The following is a 21,090-nucleotide window of genomic DNA, read 5'->3' as shown; positions in this document are numbered from 1 at the left end:
GCCCAGCATGCGTTTGTGTGCCCGTGTCCGTTTGCGACCTCACCAGCTGCTGCCCGCTAATCATGGTGCACCTGCGTTTTTAGTCGATACAGGCCTTTTGTCCTATTGGTCCCTTTCAAAGCCGCCACTCACAGATGCTCTCCTATTGGCCGAGGCCACATTTTCTTCACTTTGCATTAAACACTGTGTATTTGTGTGAGTGTGTGTGCTCACGTCTCTCTAACACTGCAGCTGCTGACTGTGAGCCTGGAGGAGCTGGAGAAATGAAGCAGAATCACCTGATTCTTCACTTCTGAGTGAGCTGCAAGCTAAACGTAGCACCTGTTGGGCTGATCTATCGCGAGTGCATAGACGGGAATCGGCGGGGTGGGCGGGTCAGTGGAGAATGGCAGCGTGCCCGTTTTGGCCCGCGCAGGCTAGCACTGTAAATGTTTTTAATTAGCGAATAGCCACAAAGCAGGTTAGCTAATGCTGCGCATGGGGAGGCGGATAGAGGGAGAGGCTGGCTTAGCGGCTTTGCTAGCCTGAGCAGAAGGAACGTGCCAGGGGTTTGAGCCGGTGTTGGAGAGAGGGTGTGGGGGGCTGGAGGTGGAGGATTTACTCTCTCTCACGCACACAGTCTATCTCACAGGGCTTATCTTTATCCACAGTCTGTGGAGGGTTTCATCTGATGTCAGCAGAGATGGAGAGACTGAGAGGGAGAGCTGGAACTCGGAAAGACAATGAAAAGAAGGATCCTGAAGAGATTTGAAAGCGAGAGAAGAGGACTCGGGGAGGGTGTCTGTAGATGTGAAGGGAACTGTCCAGCTGGGATCAGCTAAGAGGGCTGGAAGGTATAGCTGGATATCCGGGCAGCTTTTGTTATGAATAGATAAAGCGGAGTGAGGGAGACAACACAGAAAGAGGCAGCGTGGAGCTCGGCAGTGACCGACCTGGGGATTAAAACAACGCAGACCGACTGGCCAAGCGAGAGAGCGAGCAGGATCTAGAACAAGAGCAAGAGAGGGACAGTAGAAGGGAGGGATGGAGTCAGAGGGGTCTTTGTGCTAGATGTTTGGGAGTTCTTTATTCCCTGGCACTGGCCCAATCCCCAGTCCCCAATCGGGCGGGGAGGCTTTGAACCCGGGGCTTTTCGAAAGAGCAGCATGCTCTCAGGGCAACACATGGCCATAACAAAGAGCCGGGCAAAATGCCCGGTAAGTCACAAAAGCCCTGTCCCTTAGGTCATCGGCAGAATTCAGCATGTGCCGCCGTGTCTCTGCCAATCGGCATGCCAAGACCTCGGCGCTAATAACCTCCATCATAAGGTTCTTATAATAAAGCCCCCCAGTTTTATTCCCGTGCTCGCACACGGAGAAAGGCTAATTATTACTGCGAGGAGACCGACAGCCCCTCCACAAACATCCAGCACTCTGCTCGCACACGTATGGAGGAGAGTGCATTCATCACTGTTGGAAAATGAACCATCTAATGTGAAAGGTGCTTCTTTCACACCGACTCACAGGATTCATGCATAGCTCGGCTTACTTTTAGCGTCTTTCAGCTAATGTTTAGACTCACAACTCGTTCACACGTCGTTTCCAGCCACACAAAACATAAATGTCTGTCGGGGTCACTTCCTCTATGAGTTTAAAGGTTTACTTTATGCTTCTTGTATTCTGTGAAACCCTGACGAGGTCCACAGCTCTTAAAATTTACGGGTTGTCTATTCTTAGACCTGTTTTTTTTTTTTTTTTTTATTGGTGCATTTCCTTCTTTTGGCATGTTTAAAAATCTGACACTTTAAATCAGCTGACAGTCCAGGCTCTGTCTAAATGCTGGGACATTTGTCCTTTGAGTTTTTCCACTTCGTCCTAAATTTGTTCACATCCATTCTGAGAGGAAACTCGGGTTCCCGTCGTCGGCTGTTTGTAGTGTTCTCTTTCTTTTTAAAATGCATATTTAAAAATGTTTAAGGTTCATTTTCAGTCACCATTATTTTTGGATTATATTTCAACTTACTGTCATTTTTACTCTCCATTTAGATTTAGGCACCCAAACTGTTTGGTCAGGGCTTAAAACACCTTTTCACAGACCAAATACATAAATCCTACTTTAAAGTATATGTATAGATTATTCCGACTCATTTTGTGACAATGACAACATTAAAGGAAATGTAGGAACATCTAAACATGGAGAACAAAACGAGAAACATCAGCACTCAGATAAAAAACAGTGACTTATATCAGTTATTTTGGAATAACAATGATTTTCATTGCTAATTAACCAAATGGTAAATATATGGAAAAGCAGTAGCAAAGAAAAGATATCACTGACAACACCTGTGACACTGATGAAGTCAGTGAACTTAAAATAGAGACAAATTTGACATAACAGTGTGAAAACTATCCAAGCGATCCTAGTTTAGCTCACAGGGTTACCGTTCAAGCATTAAAGCCTCCTCTGGGGGATCGTTACAGGGTTTAAACTCCTGTTTACTGTTGGAAACTGTGCTTTTCAAACCAAACCTGGAGGTGAACGAGAAGCTAAACAGCAGCTGCAGGAAAAGGAAGTGGGGGAGTGGTGGGCTCCAAGGTGGCTTGCAGATGTGCCGTAACTGCTTAAACAGTACACCCACTGTGAGATGTGTGGAAGAGCGAGCCGAGCCCAAAGTAACACTACGCTCGATTAAGATACCGATTCCCCAAAAGACTCGGAGGGCGACTGAGACTCTGGCAGCGTCTCCACTGAGCATCGCGATCTGAACTCGGTTTCTCTTTGGTCCGATTGTACCCAGAGTTGAGAAGAATCAGTCGACATGAATCTCGATGAGTCACCGCTGCTTTACCCCTGTTAAAAGTTCTCTGCTGGACCGCTCAGCGCTTACAGAGAGCCCGACTCAGCCAAAGCACGCTCATTTGAAACGAATCGTAAATGCCAAATCATACAAATCCTGTTTACCCTTCTTAGCCTTTGAACTCTCTCACCAACAGCCATCATGAATTATACGCAGCTCGGTTTAGCCAAGAAACACAGCGTTGCTAAATTTGCTTTGCTTGGTGTGTTGAGGTCTTTACAACACTGAACCCACCACATTTCCTAAATGAGAAGAGAAAAAGAGCAGATTTACACCATCTTTTCTGCTTTGTGTATTTTTATTGGAGGGCCTGTGTGAAGCGTCAGGATTTGTAAGTGCCGCTATTAACTGGGAGGCTGAATCCTGCCAAGTCAAACACCAGCGCCAGTCAAGTGCTCGCAGCAATCAAATCATCATTTCACTGAAAGCAGTCGGTTTCTCCCAGAAGTAGGGGAACCCGCGCCGCAGAACTCAAACACAGCTAATAGACTCCTGTCACTCCAGAAGTTGGCGGAGTTCCTGCGTCGGTGCCAGAGTACACTACGGAGGGAGACAGAGGAGATCAGACTCGGTCGCTGTGTCCGAAAGAAAAGAGTGTTTATTATTCTCTGAACACACTTTTGGACTTTAATAATTAAGATTTGTCACGTCTCATCACGCGGCGTTCTCATCTCGTCATTTGATGTATAGAACGTTTTTCACTGCAGATAGTGTGTGTGTGTGTGTGTGTGTGTGTGTGTGTGTGTGTGTGTGTGTGTGTGTGTGTGTGTGTGTGTGTGTGTGTGTGTGGGTTTGGCAAAAGAAACCAGACTGTCTTCTTTATAGACTCACTCGGTGAGTCCCACTTTCTTCCCACTGTGACAAACAGACCCTCATGCAAAGCCAAGAATCTAGCCCGCTTTCATAAACTTCTTCTCAGAAGACGACCAGGACGAGGAGCAGGGAGGTTTCTGGTAAAAGGCTCGAGAGTTTCCGAAGAAAAACAAGAAATATTCTTCTACTGCTGAATGACAGCAAGTTAATGAAACATTAGAGATTTGACGGCACAGGGTAATGTTGTCAGATGATATCATTAGAGCAATGCAATAGAGCTAAAACAGCAGAGATCACAACACGAGATATCTGGAAAGTGGTGAAAGCTGTTTTTAGCCCACTGATATCAAACAGACTGAAACAGTAAAACTACCAGCATGTTCATTACGCCAGTTTGCAGGGAAACTCTTTAATGTCACATTACTTCTCAGAAGTCTTGAGTAAAGTTGACGACAGCGTCTGAAGTTTATCCGTGTTTTGCAGTGACTAATCAGGTGTCAGACGTCAGTGTTAAACGCTGCCAGACGCGAGCTGCATTTTATTTTGACAGCTCCAAAGAAAAAAGACAAATATTGTGCCTTATCACCATTTCCAACATTTTTAACATCAGTCAAGGGAAACCTGCTTTCAGCTGCTCTTCCACCTGCTTTCCAAAGCAAACCTGCTGCAAAGCTACCCGGGAGCACATGAGCGATGCCGTTTCTATCAGAGATGGCATCGCTCACTTTAGCCTCACCGAGGCTGTCATGTTGCGAACGGTTCAGAACGGGACGACCCCGCCTCGCACGCTGACACGCTGTCAGAGATAAGCTAGCTCTGACACATCTCGTGAAAGACGTAAACAAAGAGCCGCTCCTGCTGCGCCTTCATCCGTCAAAGCTTCGCACATTGTTTTACTCTCGCTGCACTTCTTTACACCTCGTGCACATCTGTCATCTTTGTACAAAAGCACAGCTCTGCGGTCTCTGCGGAGTCGTCCTGCAGAATAACACGAGGTTACGTAAGCGAGAGGAGCGTGTAGCTTTCAGCACGCCACTGCACCACATTTCATGGTTTAGAGTTTAAAATCGGCGCCACCTTCATAACTGCAAGTGTTTTGAGTGACAGCAAGTGTTTTTGCTTCCTGTTGGCTCAGTGGGACCTCATTCTCCAGTCCAAAGCTACCATGTAATTCAATCCATCACTTGAGGAAAGCTGAAAACACTGCAGATATCAGAGGCTCTTTGGAGAGTGTAACTACAGCTTTCCTCCATTCCTCTCTTCCATGTTTTGTATGAACTAAATTAACTGCTGTGCTTCTTTGGGGTGACAGCTAGATTGGCCAACACCTACTCTGAGTCAGCCCGGTCGAGAGGTGTTAGCGGCCTTGAGGCTTTGCAATCAGACTTTATTCTCTCTCGTCCTTCAGGGAAGTCCCACAGAGGGCCCGTCTTGATTAAAGCTCCACAGTGACTGACTCATACAATCTGAGTCCTGCTGGCTTCACAACAGCTGGAATTACTCAGATACTCAACCTCCTTCCCGATGTCAAGTAAAGTCCTGCTGTGTGTGTGTGCGTGCGTACGAGTGTGACGGCTAACCCTAGGAACCGGGACATCGGTGTATATTAAACTGCCTTTGTGGCTCGTTGGATTTCAAGCCTGTGGGGACGGCTTCGGTCTGCCCAAAAGATTATCCTGGCAAACCTCCACAATATTGTGTTTGCCCCGTTCGAGCCAGGTGCAGTCAATCACTCGCTACCCCAGGCTTCTAAGCGGAGAAGTAACTATATCTGACACCTTTCTCTGCAGCAGGAGCCTAAAATACAGAGATGTTTGTATGCTGCGAAGGCTCCAAACTTTCCTGGCAAAGCAGACTGACGTGAAAAGAAATCACGTGTATAACAAAGCTGCGTGTGTGTACACGTAGTGGAGTCGCTCCATCATTTTTATGGCCCAGCTTCATGGAAGGTGACAGGTGAAAATCTTAAAATTGCTCTCGTCGCGCTCGTGGAGGCGTGAAAGCACTAAATCGCCCCCCCCGGACTCTTCGTGTGTGGTGTCGCCCTCGTGGTGATTACTGCGGGGCAGACTATCGTATGACACGGTTCCCATTTCAATCGTTCTACATCAAAGTCATCCTAAATGTCACCTGAGGTCATCCTCCGATCCTGAGCCGACCGCAGAACAGTCTCGAGGTGGTGAACAAATGACAACTCGCAGCCCACTGAGGCTGCTCGACACGCTGGCCTGGACGTGGTAAAAGAAACGTTTTTCTAACAGTGGGATCAAATTATGACGATTAAGCTTCTAAAATCTCACTGACTGAAAATACAGAAAAGATGTTTTGTATTAACATTAGGTCAGATGACCTTGTTTAATGTGAATCGCTTTTAATAACAAACTCACATCGCAGTGTTTTGCCAGATTGAACATAAAGTCAGAGTTTTACACTTATGTTACTGAACTGCTCCCAAAGAGAAGCACAGCGGTCTCAGGACAGAGAAGTGTCTGCGTGACACAGGGAAACAGGACGATACGCACACTCTGCTCCAATAATTAAAGCAACACTTTCATCAGAGCATCAAGCTATTGATCTGGTATTTTATGAAGTAGCAGCACGGGCTGTAAATCAGTTTGAGCTGAAGTTCAGTCAGGTTCCCTAGAGGGGCAACAATGACACAGGATGATTTTCCAGGTGGATTTCACGGGCACTTTTCCCCTTCTCATCTTTCCTGACTCTCTTATCACTAGTTTTGCATTTGCCTAGAGTCCATGTGGTGATACCAGGACCCTACAGCTCCTCCGGGATGGCACATCAGCAGCAGGTTTGCTGTAGGGTCCTGGTAGAGTCTCAGGAGCATGGAGACAGGCCCTTAACCCATCAGCAGGAACAGCATCTGCTCCTTCGTGCAAAGAGGAACATTATGAGCACTGCCAGAGCTACAAAACGACCTCCAGCAGGCTGCTGGTGTGAATGGCTCTGACCACATGATCAGAAAAAGACCTCATGAAGGCGGCCGAGGGGCCGAAGTCCACTAGTGGACGCTGTGTTCAACACCTGGCAACGTGAATTGTCATTTATGATAAAGTACCAGAATTGGCAGCCCTGTGCTTTTCACAGGTGAGAGCAGGTTCACCCTAAGAACATGTGGCCGACAGGAAAGAGTCTGCATAAGCCTGCCTGTAACATCATTCAGCATGCCCATGGTCTGTGGAGGCATACAATGTTAACCTACGGGCAGGGACGACATTTTTAGACTCATCGTCAGGCCCTACGCCGGTGCAGGGGGCCCTGGGTTTCCCTCAGTGCTCCACAATGCGCAGCCCCACATGACGAGAGTATGCAGGCAGCTCCTGGAGGATGAAGGAACTGATACCATTGACTGGTCCTCACACCTGACCTAAATCCAACAGAACTCCTCTGGGATGTTTCAGTCCATCCATCACCACCAGGTAGCACCTCAGACTGTCCAAGAGCCAGTGATGCCCTGGAGCAGATCTGGGACACTGTCCCAGATCCCTGATGATGTCAGGCACGCATGTAGCCACTTATTAAACGGAGCAGCTAATATTAATTGTCTGTGGGCTGTAAGAACGGCAGGTGAGAGCACTGAGCTGCAGAGCAACAACCTGGGAGCACCTGAGACAAGACCAGCCTTGCACTTGTTTTACCATTAGTCACAATAAAGCAAAGCACCTGCCTAAGGTAAGCGTTCAATAAAGGAAAACAGCCCTCCAAATATGAACTGACAGTCAGTAAATGCATCAGAGTCATTAAATAAACTGGGTGCCAGTAACTGTGCAGCGTAATGAAACAGCTGGAAGAAGAAGCATGTAAAGTGCTATGAAGACAGGCAGAATGGGTGATTTGGAGAGATACTGGAGGCTTTTCAGTGCGTTTGAATCACTGTCCCCACTGAATGAACACACGACCACAGGCTGCTGTACGTTATGAAACTGTTGCGCTGCATAAACAAGCTGTACGGTTAATCCACCACAGAATTTTAATTCATTCTTTATGTAGCGAGGATTACAGCATTTCCCAAGCAGGCACAGTGAATAATCTCACTCAGCGCTGTTAGAGACGGACGTGGAGAGAAAATAAATGTTATTGATCTGAGAGGGGACTCTGGCAGGTGCGCTGTAGCTTGGTTACAACTGTGAACATCACAAATTAAAATAAAAAAAGGGGCTTAAAGATAAAATGTACACAACTGCCAGACCAAATTGATCCAAGACAGCGATTAGAGTGGCGAGGACTACAGCTACTACTGTAGCTGCTCCATAAATAAAGCCTCGGATGTGGCCTGTGCAGTAAAAAGGTTCCTGAAACGCACAGAAACGTGATGCACAGAGCTGACACAATTGGCCTTTCACCATCACAAAGATGGTGTCTGGTCTGGGTGATGCATTTCTCTCTCTCAGCCTTTGGTAGTGCCCCCCCCCCTCTGAACAGGCCCCCGTTTATGAGGGCAGATGTCAGTCTGTAGGCCCCCTGAGACTCACTCTGTAGGCAGCCCTGCACATGGCCTGACAGTAAAAAGACAGTAAGGATGACTTAAGCAGAAGGCTTAAGGGGAGAGGACCAGTTTCTGATTAAAACGGTGCTTGAAGCAGTGTCTTCGAGGGTCAGGCATCTCAGAAAGATGTTCGACAGAGAGTTTAATCACCCTAAAGCTCCGGGTGCTAAGCTCAGCTTTTGCATTTGATGTGCATGAACCCTTTTTTGAATGTTCCTTTAAAATGAAACAACCATTAATAACCATTTTTCCTCCCTGCAAACACCGACTGAGTAGGAAAAATGTTGCAAACGGCAACGAGACTTTTTGCAATTATGGTGTAAAAACAGAGAAAACAAAGATATGGATTCCCCTCATGCTCGGGACACTACACATCCGCCGCTGCCAGCCTGGAGGAGATATTGTCAACCAGCACAAATACAATCAAACATGGGACATGTGACCCCTGGTGTATTTTTACAACAGCATCAGCTCTGAAGGGGAAAACAAGAACGAGCACACAAGTTCCCACATCAAAGCCACGGCCATACTATCCTGTGCTATGTATGCAGGGTATGCATGCTAAGCTACGTAGCATAGCTGGATAATGCACAACAGTGTGCCTCCGCTGCTCTGGTGTAAACATGTGGGCCAAATATTTCTGAGGCTGGCCGAAGGCTTTACTGCACACAGCAGCGGGGTGAGTAACCTGTAGACATACAGTAAACAAAAGGAGAACTCACTTTTTCAACAGCAGTGATGTTAAAAGTAAAAACACCAACATGAAAGGTTGTCTTTACACCCGGTTACTTTCTTATCACTTTAGATGTTTTTCAAAGTGACGAGAAAAGAAGGTGACCGTGGCTAAGGTAGATACAGGTGTGTCATCCACCAAACAGAAGCTTGGTGGGTCTCCGTATTGCTCCCAACACATTCACCTGACTGTGTATGACATCTAAAGCAATATGTATTGGTACCATTCTCCAACCCTTATCTTGGATGTTGATGCATGCAGGGCTAAGATGTACAAATTAAAGACTCTGAATTGAAGATTTTTGGTGATCAGCTGTGAAAGAACTTTGCTTCAAGGTTATTCTAGAAGGACAAAAGCTAATTACTCATGAAACGCAGCACTGGGGCTGGATTAAGCTGCCTGTGGGGACCGGTGGACAAAGGCAGCTGGGCGCTCTTATTGAACACCCACCATTTTCCAATTAGTTTGGTAAATCTTGACTAAATAAAGACGGACTAAGGTAAAAGCGCCATGTTTGAATTCTATTAACTATATTTAAATATTCTGACACAGAGCCCTTCTACATGGCAGGGTGGTTTGATCTTTTATAAACAGTTATTTACTTTGTTATTGGATGATATGCACACCAAGCCCATCAAGACACGCCTCATTCCCTCCACCATGTTCTTACCTAGCAGCTGCACGCCGCGGGTCAGGCCGTAAACATCAATGAGGGCCCAGAGGGGCTCGGCCGTGCGGACCCCGCTGAAGAACAGCATGGGACTGGACTCGTTAATGCGGTAGAAGACTCTCCCTTTCTTGTCCACCCAAAAGGCGATGACATTGCCCTCGTTGGCAAATTCCTCGGGCAGCGCCTTGGCCCAGAAGCCACTCTGAGACACCAGGTCAGGACAAGCGTACTTGGGAAGGTTGTCTGGGTTTATTCTGGAGGGGTCTTTAGCGGTGAAGCCCAGACGCAGAGCCCCACTCCAGCAGCACTGCTTTTTGGTAATCTGCAAAGAAGAAAACTTGTTGGTACGTGAAAAATATCAAATTATAAAAATGTTGCCATAAATAGAAACGTCTGCTTTTTGAGGCTTTAAATCAATAACTGCATCACGTCTATCCAACACAGACAGCGAATTTGAGTTTACACTGGGGGACAAAACCTTTTAACTGTCAAGCTAAGATAAAACTAAGACAACAGTTTTGACAGTTTAAAAGCTCTCAGACACTCGAGAGGAAAAGTGCTCCACTCTGTGAAAAATGTACCTTGAGGCGGACTTGCTCATAGAGCGTGATGGGCCGGTTGCTGAAGGTGATGGCATTGCAGAAACTGGCCTGCCTCTTTGCTGTCTTCTGGGCAAGGTCCATGACAATTTGGGACCCCTTGGCGTTTGGATGGAATAGAAGTGGGCTGATGGGGAGAGGCCCACCGACACTGCCACAGTGGATAGGCAGGCACCTCTTGGGTTTGTGGTGACATCGATGTGACGTGGACGGGAATGGGCCACCAAGGGAGTCTAAGGCAACGAGAGACAAAAGAGCAGAACAAAGCCATGAATTTCATTGAAAACAAACCAAATAAACGTCCTAATTAGGAGCAGGAGGTTAGGTTCCAGCAATGCAGTTAGCATCTGATGTTTGTAATTCAAAATGTTATCACACAAAATGACATCAGATAAGGAAATATCATCTAGGATTTGGTTCTTTGTTGATTATCTGTGAGTAGAAGAGTAATAAGCTAATCAGCAATAATCACACTGGGCCTGCAGGCTGAAAACTTTCAAAAACACATGTCCAAGACAAATGATGCTCTTTAGTTACTCACAAAATGAGCTGTTCCCAGACAAACAGCCATTCTGAAATCTAATGGCTGCATTACATGGTCCGCGTTGGCCGTGAGACGCTCTGTTGGACATCTGTGACCACAAATTCTCAGTAGAAGCCGTGTGAAGTATGATGCTGTTTGAACATATTGCATATACATTATTTGACCCAATTAAACTGACGTTAAGGTATAATTCTTGCAGTCCAATAACCAACCAAACAGGTCAATTGCAAGTTTCTAGCAAGACTAAATATCACATATCGCGCTTGGTCATGCACTTCAACCCAAAACCCGGGAAGCAGTTCGATGGCTGCTTTCCGGTGGTGAAGAAGACTCGCAGAGGAAGGCATGACTGACTTGATAATTAAATGCATGGGCAGCAGAAGTGCCTGAATGGAGTCCGAGTGAGACGAGTGTGACCGCAGCACTTGAGCAGCTACTAGAAACATGCACTTGAGCAATTTTTACAGATTTTCCACGGCCACTAACCGCCAGGTTAGAATGACTAAATTAGTATTCTGCAGCTGAGCTGAGAGGAAGTTTTTAGCTTTGAAGGAGAGAATCCTCAAAATTCGACTGATCTGATATTCAATACGTTACCATTCTGAGATGCTAAATGCCTTCCAGAAGTTTCTGTATTTGTGTTTAAACATTCCAGTATTTTGTGGTTATGGGGTATAATCCATCTTCCCTCGGCTTGTCAGGCCCCTGCTTACATCAGTTAGCGATTAGCGTTTTCCTCACCTGACCAGCTGTATCTACAAAGACTGCACTTGTATCCTCTCACAGCAATAATTCAAAGCAATACCAACTGTGATTGTAAGATAAGAGATCTATTGAGAGTCCTGTTGCAGACTCAAAGCACTACATGTTTCATAGCTGTGTTGCATTATGGACTACTCGAGCTACTGTCAGCAGAGAAATTGGTCTGGCTGTCTCTTCTTTCATAGATTTCTCCGGGTATGATTTGCCATCTAGAAAGAAATTCCATCTCCTCCGGTCTGAGCGATTGATACATCACAATAAACATCAGCAAATCCTGATGTTTATGCTGAATGTTTCAGTTTTTCCCCACCAAACTCCAGTCAGCTGTGCTGAAAATGTTTCAACACAGAAATGCCTGGCTACGTATTGATAGGAGAAAGAAACTGTCGTCCATCAGTCCACTACATTAAATGTACAGTGTGATTCTGCCTCTATTACAGCGTTTGAATATGAAAAGAAACTGTGGCAGGTGCCTCATTACAAAAATTGCCGGAATTATATGATTAACATTCAGTTTTACAGAGGCCTGCCTGATTTGACCAGACCCTGAAACAATGAAAGCCAACTCAAGGGCAGCAGCAGATGTCCTGCAGAGTCCTGATAAGTCCACATATTTAGTCAAAGACAACAGCACGCTTTGTAGTCCGTCTTTGTGTTTGTCTGTGTTTATCTTGTAATAACACTACAGTTTTACACAGCATGTCTACCATTCTATCTGGCCCCGAACTTAAGAAGACCGCTGAGGCCTTTTGTCTTAGGCAGTGCTACAGAGGAGCGGCTGTTGAATGTGGTTCACGTGGTCCTGGGCAGTTTGAGCTGAATGAATTAGCGGGCTCTAAAGAGGCACAGCTGCTGCAGAGAGAAGGGGCTACGTGTGAATTCATGTTCCTTAGCAACCCGTGGTATCTAAAGGTCTTGATCGGCTCACTCGGCAGCCATCAGTGAGCTCACCACAGATGCCTTTTGTTTATTGAGACACAATAAAGTTATATTTATAGTCTTGCTTGGTTGTGTTTTTCCAGTCAAACAAACAGGAGTACTAGTGAACACAGAAAAAAAAAAGCATCCATTTCAGGTATCTGTGGGTCAACGGTTACGTTTTGGAAACGCTGAATTCACAGCTGGTTTAACTTCTGAGCGAATATCAAGACTACACGGTCTCCAAATATCTCTCCTCTTCGTGGTACTTCTTCCTCTCCAAGGTAACATGCGCAGCACTCGTTTAGGCAGCATCATGAAGTCAAGCTCAGCTGTAATCCTGGCAGATCAGCTCATCTCAGTGCCAGCCCACATCGGCTGATGTCTCAGCTGATAAACGTCCATACATCCAATTGGCAAATCCCAAACAGGCCACAGTATTTAAGCTGCTTCTGCTGCTGCTGCAGAAGAGCAAACTCAGGTAGGCCGGAGTGTTGCGGTGGTTAACACTGTTGGTTCACAGCAAGAAGGTCCTGGGTTTAAATCCACCACCTGGCCAGTATTTCTGTGTGGAGCTTGCACACCCATGTTTGTGGGTTCTCTGCAGGTGTCTGGCTTCCTCCCACAGTCCAAAGACATGCAGTCGGTGCAGCAAGGTTAACTGGTGACCCTAAACTGCCCATAGCTGTGAATGTGAGTGCAAATGGTTGTCTGTCTCTGTGTGCTAGCCCTGCAAGACACTGATAACCTGTCCAGGGTATATCCTCCCCTGTAATCCTGAAATGAATGAAGCATGGATGGATGCGTGCGTGGGTAACCTGTCAGCATACTCAGGATATGTACTTTAATGCAATTCTTAGATAGTTCATGAAACACAGTGATGGCACTGCTTTAAACACAGCAGCAGCATAAATATTGCCTTCACTATAGAAAGTCTTAAGGTTGCAGCTGGCTAAAAAAAATGTTTCTTGTACCAGCTCCACTTGAAAATGCTGAAATGCATGATAACTTATTGCTAGTCCTACTTGATTTGGATACCAGTTACCTGCTGTTCAGATAGCTTCTTTGCAGAAGAACATTGGCCACTGCACTCAGACTATATGGCTTAAGCTTTGAATTTACTTTTGACCAAATATCGACTATTTCCCCACTTGGTGGGCTTTGTTTAAGGCTTGCTGTTTGTTGAAGCCACCAGAAAAACAAAGCTGCCTCAAGCAGCCCGTCTCAGTCGTCCAATTACCTCAGGAACACAAATCCTGGAGTATGCTCATGTCCTCAGAGCCCGGGATGTGACCCCTCAATGTAAATAACTCTTGTTGACTACAGTCTAACAGCTGCCTCCGCTAAACCCGTTCTTGTGCACACAGCTTTATACTTTTGTTATCAGTGAAGAGGCTGTTTTAAAAGCCTCATAGGAGCCATTTTGCCAAAGGTCAAGGATGTCTTATTATGAACAAACAGGGTTAAAAGCTTGTATTCCTCTGCCCAGGAGTGCAGAGGGTTGTTTATCCCACTAATGACAGCACATGTGCGACAGGTCCGATCCCTCGTCACAGTACACAGACAGATAATACCGTCATACTGCAATGAACATCTCTGCGGTCTCATCATTTCATTCAGATGGATGATGAGAGGTTTTTTTTGTTCAACTCAAGCAGTTTCCCATGCTAATCGAATTTTATGTGTCCAGAACACTATTCAAATATTTGCTCCGTGTCTAGTGGGAACATCACTTCCTTGTTCTGTGGAACACCTGCAAAAGCTGTTCTTCAAATGAAATGTTCCTGTGAGGTAACAGCTGAGCTGTATTGTGCCATATAACCCCCCACACTCGCTGGAACCTCGGCCGTTCATTCAGCTGTGCAGAGATTTTGAACCATGCGCTGCATAAAATGATGAAGACTAATATCCAGGCTATACTGCTTCATATACAAAGGCAACATATTGCATTAGCAGTGTATGCAAAATCACTTTTCTGCTGTGATACACACTTTGTGTCCAAAGCCTCCGACCCATCTCCAAGGGGGACTAAAACAAACCCTGACCGGTGTTTGCACATGTCATTGACCCAGATCTCCACTGATACGCCCAATTTTTAGCACCATGGAAACACGATGAGGCTGTATCATTCAAAGCACAGGTAGCCCACATACCAACCCACTCTCTGCACTTGTTGCCATGTGAAGTCCAGCTTGAAGCTCATCCTGGGAAACATTAGAGAAAACACAACCTCGCACACAGAGTTACTTTTGTGACTTTACGATAGCACATCAAGCCTTTAAGCAATGTGGGAACATGGGAATAACAAACACGCAGACTGGTGTAGGGTGTAACGTCAAACACCAGATCCTTACAGGTTTACATTTCCACTCAAGCTTATCACAGTTTATTTATGCACCTATTAGAAGTAAATGAGCATTAATGTACTGGTGTACTTTGGATCACTCACCAGAATCATTTGTTAAGAAAACACAAAGCGGACTGTTTAGCTTCAGCTCGTTCTCTCGGGATAACTGCAAACATTACCAACACAGGGCGGATAAATAAAATCCATTTCATCTTTACCAAAACTTCACAGGTGGAAAACGCTTCTCCTTTTCTTCTTTTTCAGATGTTTCTCTCTGTAGATCAGCTGACAGCGTCATTTAAAACACTGCCAACAAGCCTGGAGGGCAATGACAAACAACTTCTTAATGAGGTTTACATAGCAGTGTCTGGATGATGCATTTAATCGCACTGACTCATGACAAAATGCCATTTCAGTCTAATGTAACTGCAACAGTGAAATGAATCACACGATAACGGCGACAATTAATCACATGCATTATCATTTCGGCAAGAAGGCTTTACAGTACAGGTACAAGAACAACATGCTGTGCCTCTTACAGAGTCACCCAGAGTGTTACGTTTCCTCTTATTACTCATCTCCAAAGTTGCACACATGTGTGACAGATGCAGGCAGATCATATAAAACTCAACAGGCACCGACTGCAACGGTAGCTGTGGCTGCTACTCTACCTGAGGGCAGGTACCAGGAAGTCACTGCATCGCTGGTGGCGACCAAAAGATCAGAAATGTTGTTAAGGAACATCGTGATAGATCTGTTGGTCTAGTGTTGGTGACCCAGTGAGACCGCACAGATCAGTGTCAGGTGATCCCGTCCACGTCTCTTTTTTTAGCTGATGTTTTATAAGGTTTAGGCACAAACACTGCTGATTACAGGAAAAAACGATCTAGGTTTGGGTGAAATGCAGCCTTTCCCGACACAAACCACATGCTAGAAGTTTAACTTCTTCCATCTAAAAGCTCCTTCTTCATTTTCATCAACAACTCCTGCAAAGATGATGACTTTGACTTTGCTCCCAGGGTCTTTCCCTGAGGGACGTCCACCGAGTCCACCAGCCTACCTTTGACATTGACGACGACCAAGAGAAGCACAGAGGGTTAAAATGTAACGCCGAGGGTTCCTGACGAATGTTCAGGACAAAGTGGGAGAGAGACCTCATTTGAAGGAGTTTGGAAATAATGCCTTTCTGAGAGCTTGCTGCATTATGTCTGAAAGCCCCATAATACTAATCCTGTCAAATATTGCCTGAGTTTTATAGCACCAATCAAAAAATGTTGGTCACTCAAAAGTCCAAGCACATTTCTAACAGCTTACTTACTTTCCAAGCGGCTCAACAAACTGTAATACAATAATGTAACTCACCACCAGTTCTCCTTTTTAACTGAAATACTGATTGGCTTCAGTATCAGTTTGGCAGATTTTTATGCTACAGAGGAACTCCATGTTTTCAACCTTGTGCAAAGGTAGCTTTCCATGACCCCTTCACATGTTACACTCTCTGAAAGAAGACCTTCCTCCTGGCTTTAAGCTAACTTTCTTCTGATTAGCTCCCCCTTGCAAACAGAAGTAACAGAAACGGCACACAGCCAGGTCTTCTGCTCTCATAGCCAGCAGTTGGTGCTTTAGACGACCGCATGCTCTTACTGACATCATAAAGAACCACGGGTTTTAAAAAAGGCCTGAAATCAGTGAGTTTTGAGCTCTTGGGCCACAGGGATTACTTCTACAGTTCAGACTCTTATCTCATTATTTAAACTTAGCCCATGTTTAATATGTGCAACCACCACTGAAACAGTTTATAACTGGTCCACTTAGAAAGCCAACGTGAAGCAAATAACGGCGTTTTTAAACAAGAAAATGTGCATCCAAACTGGTTTCCACTGGAGGAAATAGAAAGTGCAACCACTGGACCCCTTGTGATTTGTATAAATGTATAAAAAAACTGAACTGAATTGACAGGACAGGTTTCATAAAATAAAAAATAAAAAAAGAGCGAGCGAACAAAAACTATATGAAATATTCATTCCCCACCCAGTCCACAGTCATGTCTTTATAATGGCCAGCAGATTGGACAGAACAAAACGGATTCAATTTGAAATTACATTAAACGGAATAAAGTCACCTGCAAATGAGAAGCTACAAATGATCATAACATAACTAACTACCAAATGAAATGTGCTCAACAGCCCTGCTCAGAGCTTAACCTGCTGCAGAGCGACGCCTAAATAATTCACACTGGGACGACCTGGTAGTGAAAGGTGAGACGTGGATACGATGAAGTCTGACTGACGTCATCCACTACGGCCCACTAGTCTTATCACATTCTCTTCACGGAAGGGATTACACAACAGTAATCAATAAATAATAATATCACAAGGCTGCGCACAGCGGAGCACAATGCTGTCCCACGATGCCTCTCTGTTAGAGAAAGAGAGCAGGCTGGTGGAGAGGCGTAATGACATGCAGCGTGTATTGACTGAAGCATGCGAGATGCTATTCAGTACTGACTGGAAGTCATCGTGTGGGCGCTGCCTTGAAGGTGACCCGTCACGAGAGCTGATGCTTTAAGTTAGAGGAAGCAACAGCTATGTGTGCGACACTGATGCACGCTCTCAACAATGCCACCTGACCCAGAGACATACGTTCCTGTCACTATACTCTCCTACACACACAAAAAAACCAAACAAAAAAAACAGAGGCTGCTGGTGCGTTCAATAACCTGAGGCAGATCCCGTGACATTACCGAGCCCCAGTGCAATTCGACAAAGTTACGAATCTTTACTTTGTGATATAGCTTCTCTTTGCATTCGGATACAGAATCCAATTCAGCTCGAATGCAACCAGACGCTGCGTCGAATCAGCCGCAGACAGTGGCCCACTTTCAGTCAATCGGGAGCACAGAAGTGGAGCTCCCACACACTCGGCAGACTCAATTACGCAACCGACTCAGCAAACGCTGTTTGGATGTGCTCTGGTGCTTCACACCTGAGAACAGCAGCCTGCAGAGATTCAATTTTAGAAAGCATAATCTGTTCCCCAGCAGCTCTCGCTGTGCTCGTGCAAACACGTAAACAGTGAGAGACGCAGAGCAACGATTTTAACTTTCTTTTTTAAACAGGCACATTTTCCAAAAAGGCTCACATGCAGAAGAAAACATCACTGCAAAGGTTCACAAATTAATGCCTGCTTTTTCAAATTTAGAAAGAAGCACTTTCTATCAATGGCTGTGGGTTGTCATGGAAACAGTTGTACTTTGATTGGGGGGGGGGCGGGGTACCCATAATGCTTTGGACCGGCCTTAACTTGCCTGTCATGACTAAGTGTCGGCCTCTGAGGCTGAAAGATGAAGCCACCACAAAGACTCCCACATTAAAATTCTAACTTTAGCTAATTTCCCCCCCTCTCAACAGTTCCACCATTAGAGGAACGCTGACACACACACACAGCTGTAGCTGCGAGCTCTGTTGGGCCTCACAGACACTTCAAAAACTCACTGCCATGCACTTCAGGACCACGTTTGTGCATTTTACAGCATTTTAACTGAGTTATCAGACAAAATGATGGCTTTCTATGTGGTTCTGGTGACTAAAACTCTATTTTTTATTGTTATTTGTAAGGTGTAACCTGTGTTTGTGTGGATGAAAGCTAGCATCAGCTGCTCCTTCACACGTGGAGACTTCTACCTCCAAAAACCAAGATGGTGGTGGCAAAAGAGCTGAAATGGAGGTCTCGAAACAGGATGTCGCAGTGGCTATGATGGCAACCTTTTTCTGTACAGTCTGTGATTAAAGCTGAGGTTATGAATCACTCCCAGTTATCATATGCTTGCCTCCTGTACTCACTCAGACACTGCTGTACCTGCAGGTTCTTACTAGCAAGCAATTTGCAGTTTTAACTCAACTATGAGGAACATCGAGGACAGCAAACATCGTCGCTGTTGGCAAAACAAAGGCAGGCGTGACTGCAGACGAGAAAAAGCAGTTACAGTGAAAAAAGATGACAAAACTAAAGTCTGCAGTTGAAGGTAAGACCATAAAATACCGAGTAACAGCTTTGGTCATTATTACAGTTAAATTATTTCAGTTTGTGTGCAGGACTCTGCACAACTGTCAGAACTGCTCCATGTTTGTTTAAAGTGATGAGATCCAGGAATAAAATCACTCAGCATCCTTCTTAAAACATCAGAGAATTCAGTATTTATTGTTAAGAACAGTTTTGATCTGTACAGGCATCTTTGAACAAAAGAAAACTAGGCGTAATGTCAAACGAGTTCTGAGTAAAGTTCAAACACTGAATAGTCCCAGAGCCCTGGGACATGAAATCACACGTAAACGCTTTCCATGGGTCCAAACGTTTGCTAGGGAAAAGTTCTGTTGGAGAGTTTTCTAACATCAACCATGAAGAGGAGACTGCGAGCTTTATAAGATGTGACTTAGCTCACATTTCTGCAAGAACATCACACACGTGAGCCACGAAACAGCCTTATGTTTACAGCAGAACATTTGTTCGACTTACATATTTGATAATAACTATATTCAGATTCCAAATTCCACGACTATGTCTGTAAATTTGGGTTAGACGTGGTTTTTACCAAAATGTTATGCAAACCTGGTGCATGTAAAGCCTAAAGCAAACAAAAGCCACCCTATCAAAACAAACCTCTCCCATATGAAAACTGACGTGCTGTTTTATTCGAGTGGTTTCTAATTTACAGTTGATTACCATTTTGTATATTTTGTTGCCATCAACACACAGAACAATGTTGTAATGCACAAAAGAGCAGCCATGCTCTGAGTCCGTTTTATTAGTAAAACATGTCGAGAGATTTAATTTTGCACTCAAACTTCACACTGAAGAAATACACAAAACTTTTCAATAAGTGATTTAAAATTCACAAAACTGAATTTTATGGACAAATATAATGACGTGTTTTCCTCTAACAGGCTGTGTTAGTAAAAATAATAAGTTGGGCCTTGCTAGAGACTAACACCAATACCAGGTAAGACTGCATTCTGATCGCACAACAAGAAAAACGCCGTGTTCTAATTTTCGGAGGCGTTTGACCTTGATCCCAGAGAAAAGGAGCTCTTCCTGCTGTCTTAGCTTGTCCCTCTTTAAGTAATTGGATTAATCTCAGGGCTTTAATTAGAACGATCAGGTGGTCAAAACCAGAAGAGGCTGCAGGATCAGGGACACAGCTTAACCCCCATAGTAACACATAGGTATATATACACACACACACACCCAAACACGACACACCATGCTAATAATAATTGTGCAAAGACGAGGAACGAATTCCTCATCACACTGCTGGCACGGCTCACTTCCTCATTTCTTGTTTTGTTTTTTGCTGTTGTAGAAAGGAGGGGGTGTGGGGATGTGGACGGGTGGGTTACTGTCATCTTATTGTTGTTAAAAACTCTGCCTGACACCACACAAGCACTGAAGCTGGCCTACATTCAGAGTATGAACCTATACAGAAGCTCCACTGTTTATTAACAGAACAAAAGGTCCCTGGGGTCTCGTGGAGAGAACACTACACCACCAAAACACATCTTTGAAATTCAGCTGGCCTGTGCGTTTTGCTTATAGCCAGCAACCGCCCTGTCAGATGGATGCTTTGCCCCCGGGGGGGTCTGTGCAGGATATTTGGAATAGTGTGGCACGTGGAGCACGAGAAACCCAAATATCTGATCAGATACAAACAGTGTGTAGAAAACAAGTATTTGCACACCTGCTTCGAGTGTATTTGGATACGTTTGTACTATTACTAAAGTACTTCAGGCACTGGTAACAGTACACAGAATTCAAAATAATGCAGAATTATGTTTTACAATCTGGAAGCTAAGAAGTAAAGCTTTAAGTGGACAGTATGGAGCACAAGCTACAATATTTGCCAAATTTGCCCCCCCATAGAGATACCATCTATGGGGCCTGGTGCCACCCCATGCCCCATCCTTTGGACACGCCCCAGGTGGGACCTTAGTGATGGCATACAGGACAATACAATAGAAAAAAAAAATCAATTCATTGATTTCTCGAGGCACAGCTGCACGCTCTGTTTAGTAATGAGGGGAAACCCCACAACTTTCCTCTCCTCCAGCTAAGCTGCTCCCAGTGCAAACACCTCCCTGCAATTTACTGCTATACATGGCGCAGGTCAATGCGCGAGGAGCCGGGGACATCCTGGTTGTTACGTCGTAATCAGAAGACACAGCTGCGCGTCTCGAGACCCCTATTCTAATTACAGGAGTGACGTAACTGTGAGCAAAGAATAGGCTGGTACCTGATAACAGAGCGTGAGCAGCTCACAGCCAAAGACCTGAACAAAGGCGCCGAAACATCTCAGATATGACAAATGTTTGCT

At 45.1% G+C, this 21,090-nt stretch overlaps 1 protein-coding gene across 3 annotated transcripts in view; it reads right to left on the bottom strand.

The window, feature by feature from the left end:
* The window catches only part of neurl1aa (neuralized E3 ubiquitin protein ligase 1Aa), a 68,694-nt gene that overhangs the window by 19,919 nt on the left and 27,685 nt on the right, over positions 1–21,090 (bottom strand). For 2 of the 3 annotated variants that reach the window (XM_005919302.3, XM_005919303.3), the window contains exons 2-3: positions 10,135–10,385; positions 9,554–9,875 (exon numbers count right to left, since the gene is read on the bottom strand). In XM_005919302.3, the coding sequence (XP_005919364.1) occupies positions 9,554–9,875; positions 10,135–10,385 (573 nt within the window). Of the gene's footprint in view, positions 1–9,553; positions 9,876–10,134; positions 10,386–10,693; positions 21,089–21,090 lie in introns of those variants that run through there. The other variant, XM_042219617.1, reaches the window with a different exon arrangement.

Source organism: Haplochromis burtoni, unplaced genomic scaffold, assembly GCF_018398535.1.
Source record: "Haplochromis burtoni strain Fernald_Lab_line unplaced genomic scaffold, NCSU_Asbu1 Contig_35, whole genome shotgun sequence".
Taxonomy (NCBI): domain Eukaryota; kingdom Metazoa; phylum Chordata; class Actinopteri; order Cichliformes; family Cichlidae; genus Haplochromis; species Haplochromis burtoni.
This window is presented reverse-complemented; position numbering and strand designations above follow the sequence as displayed.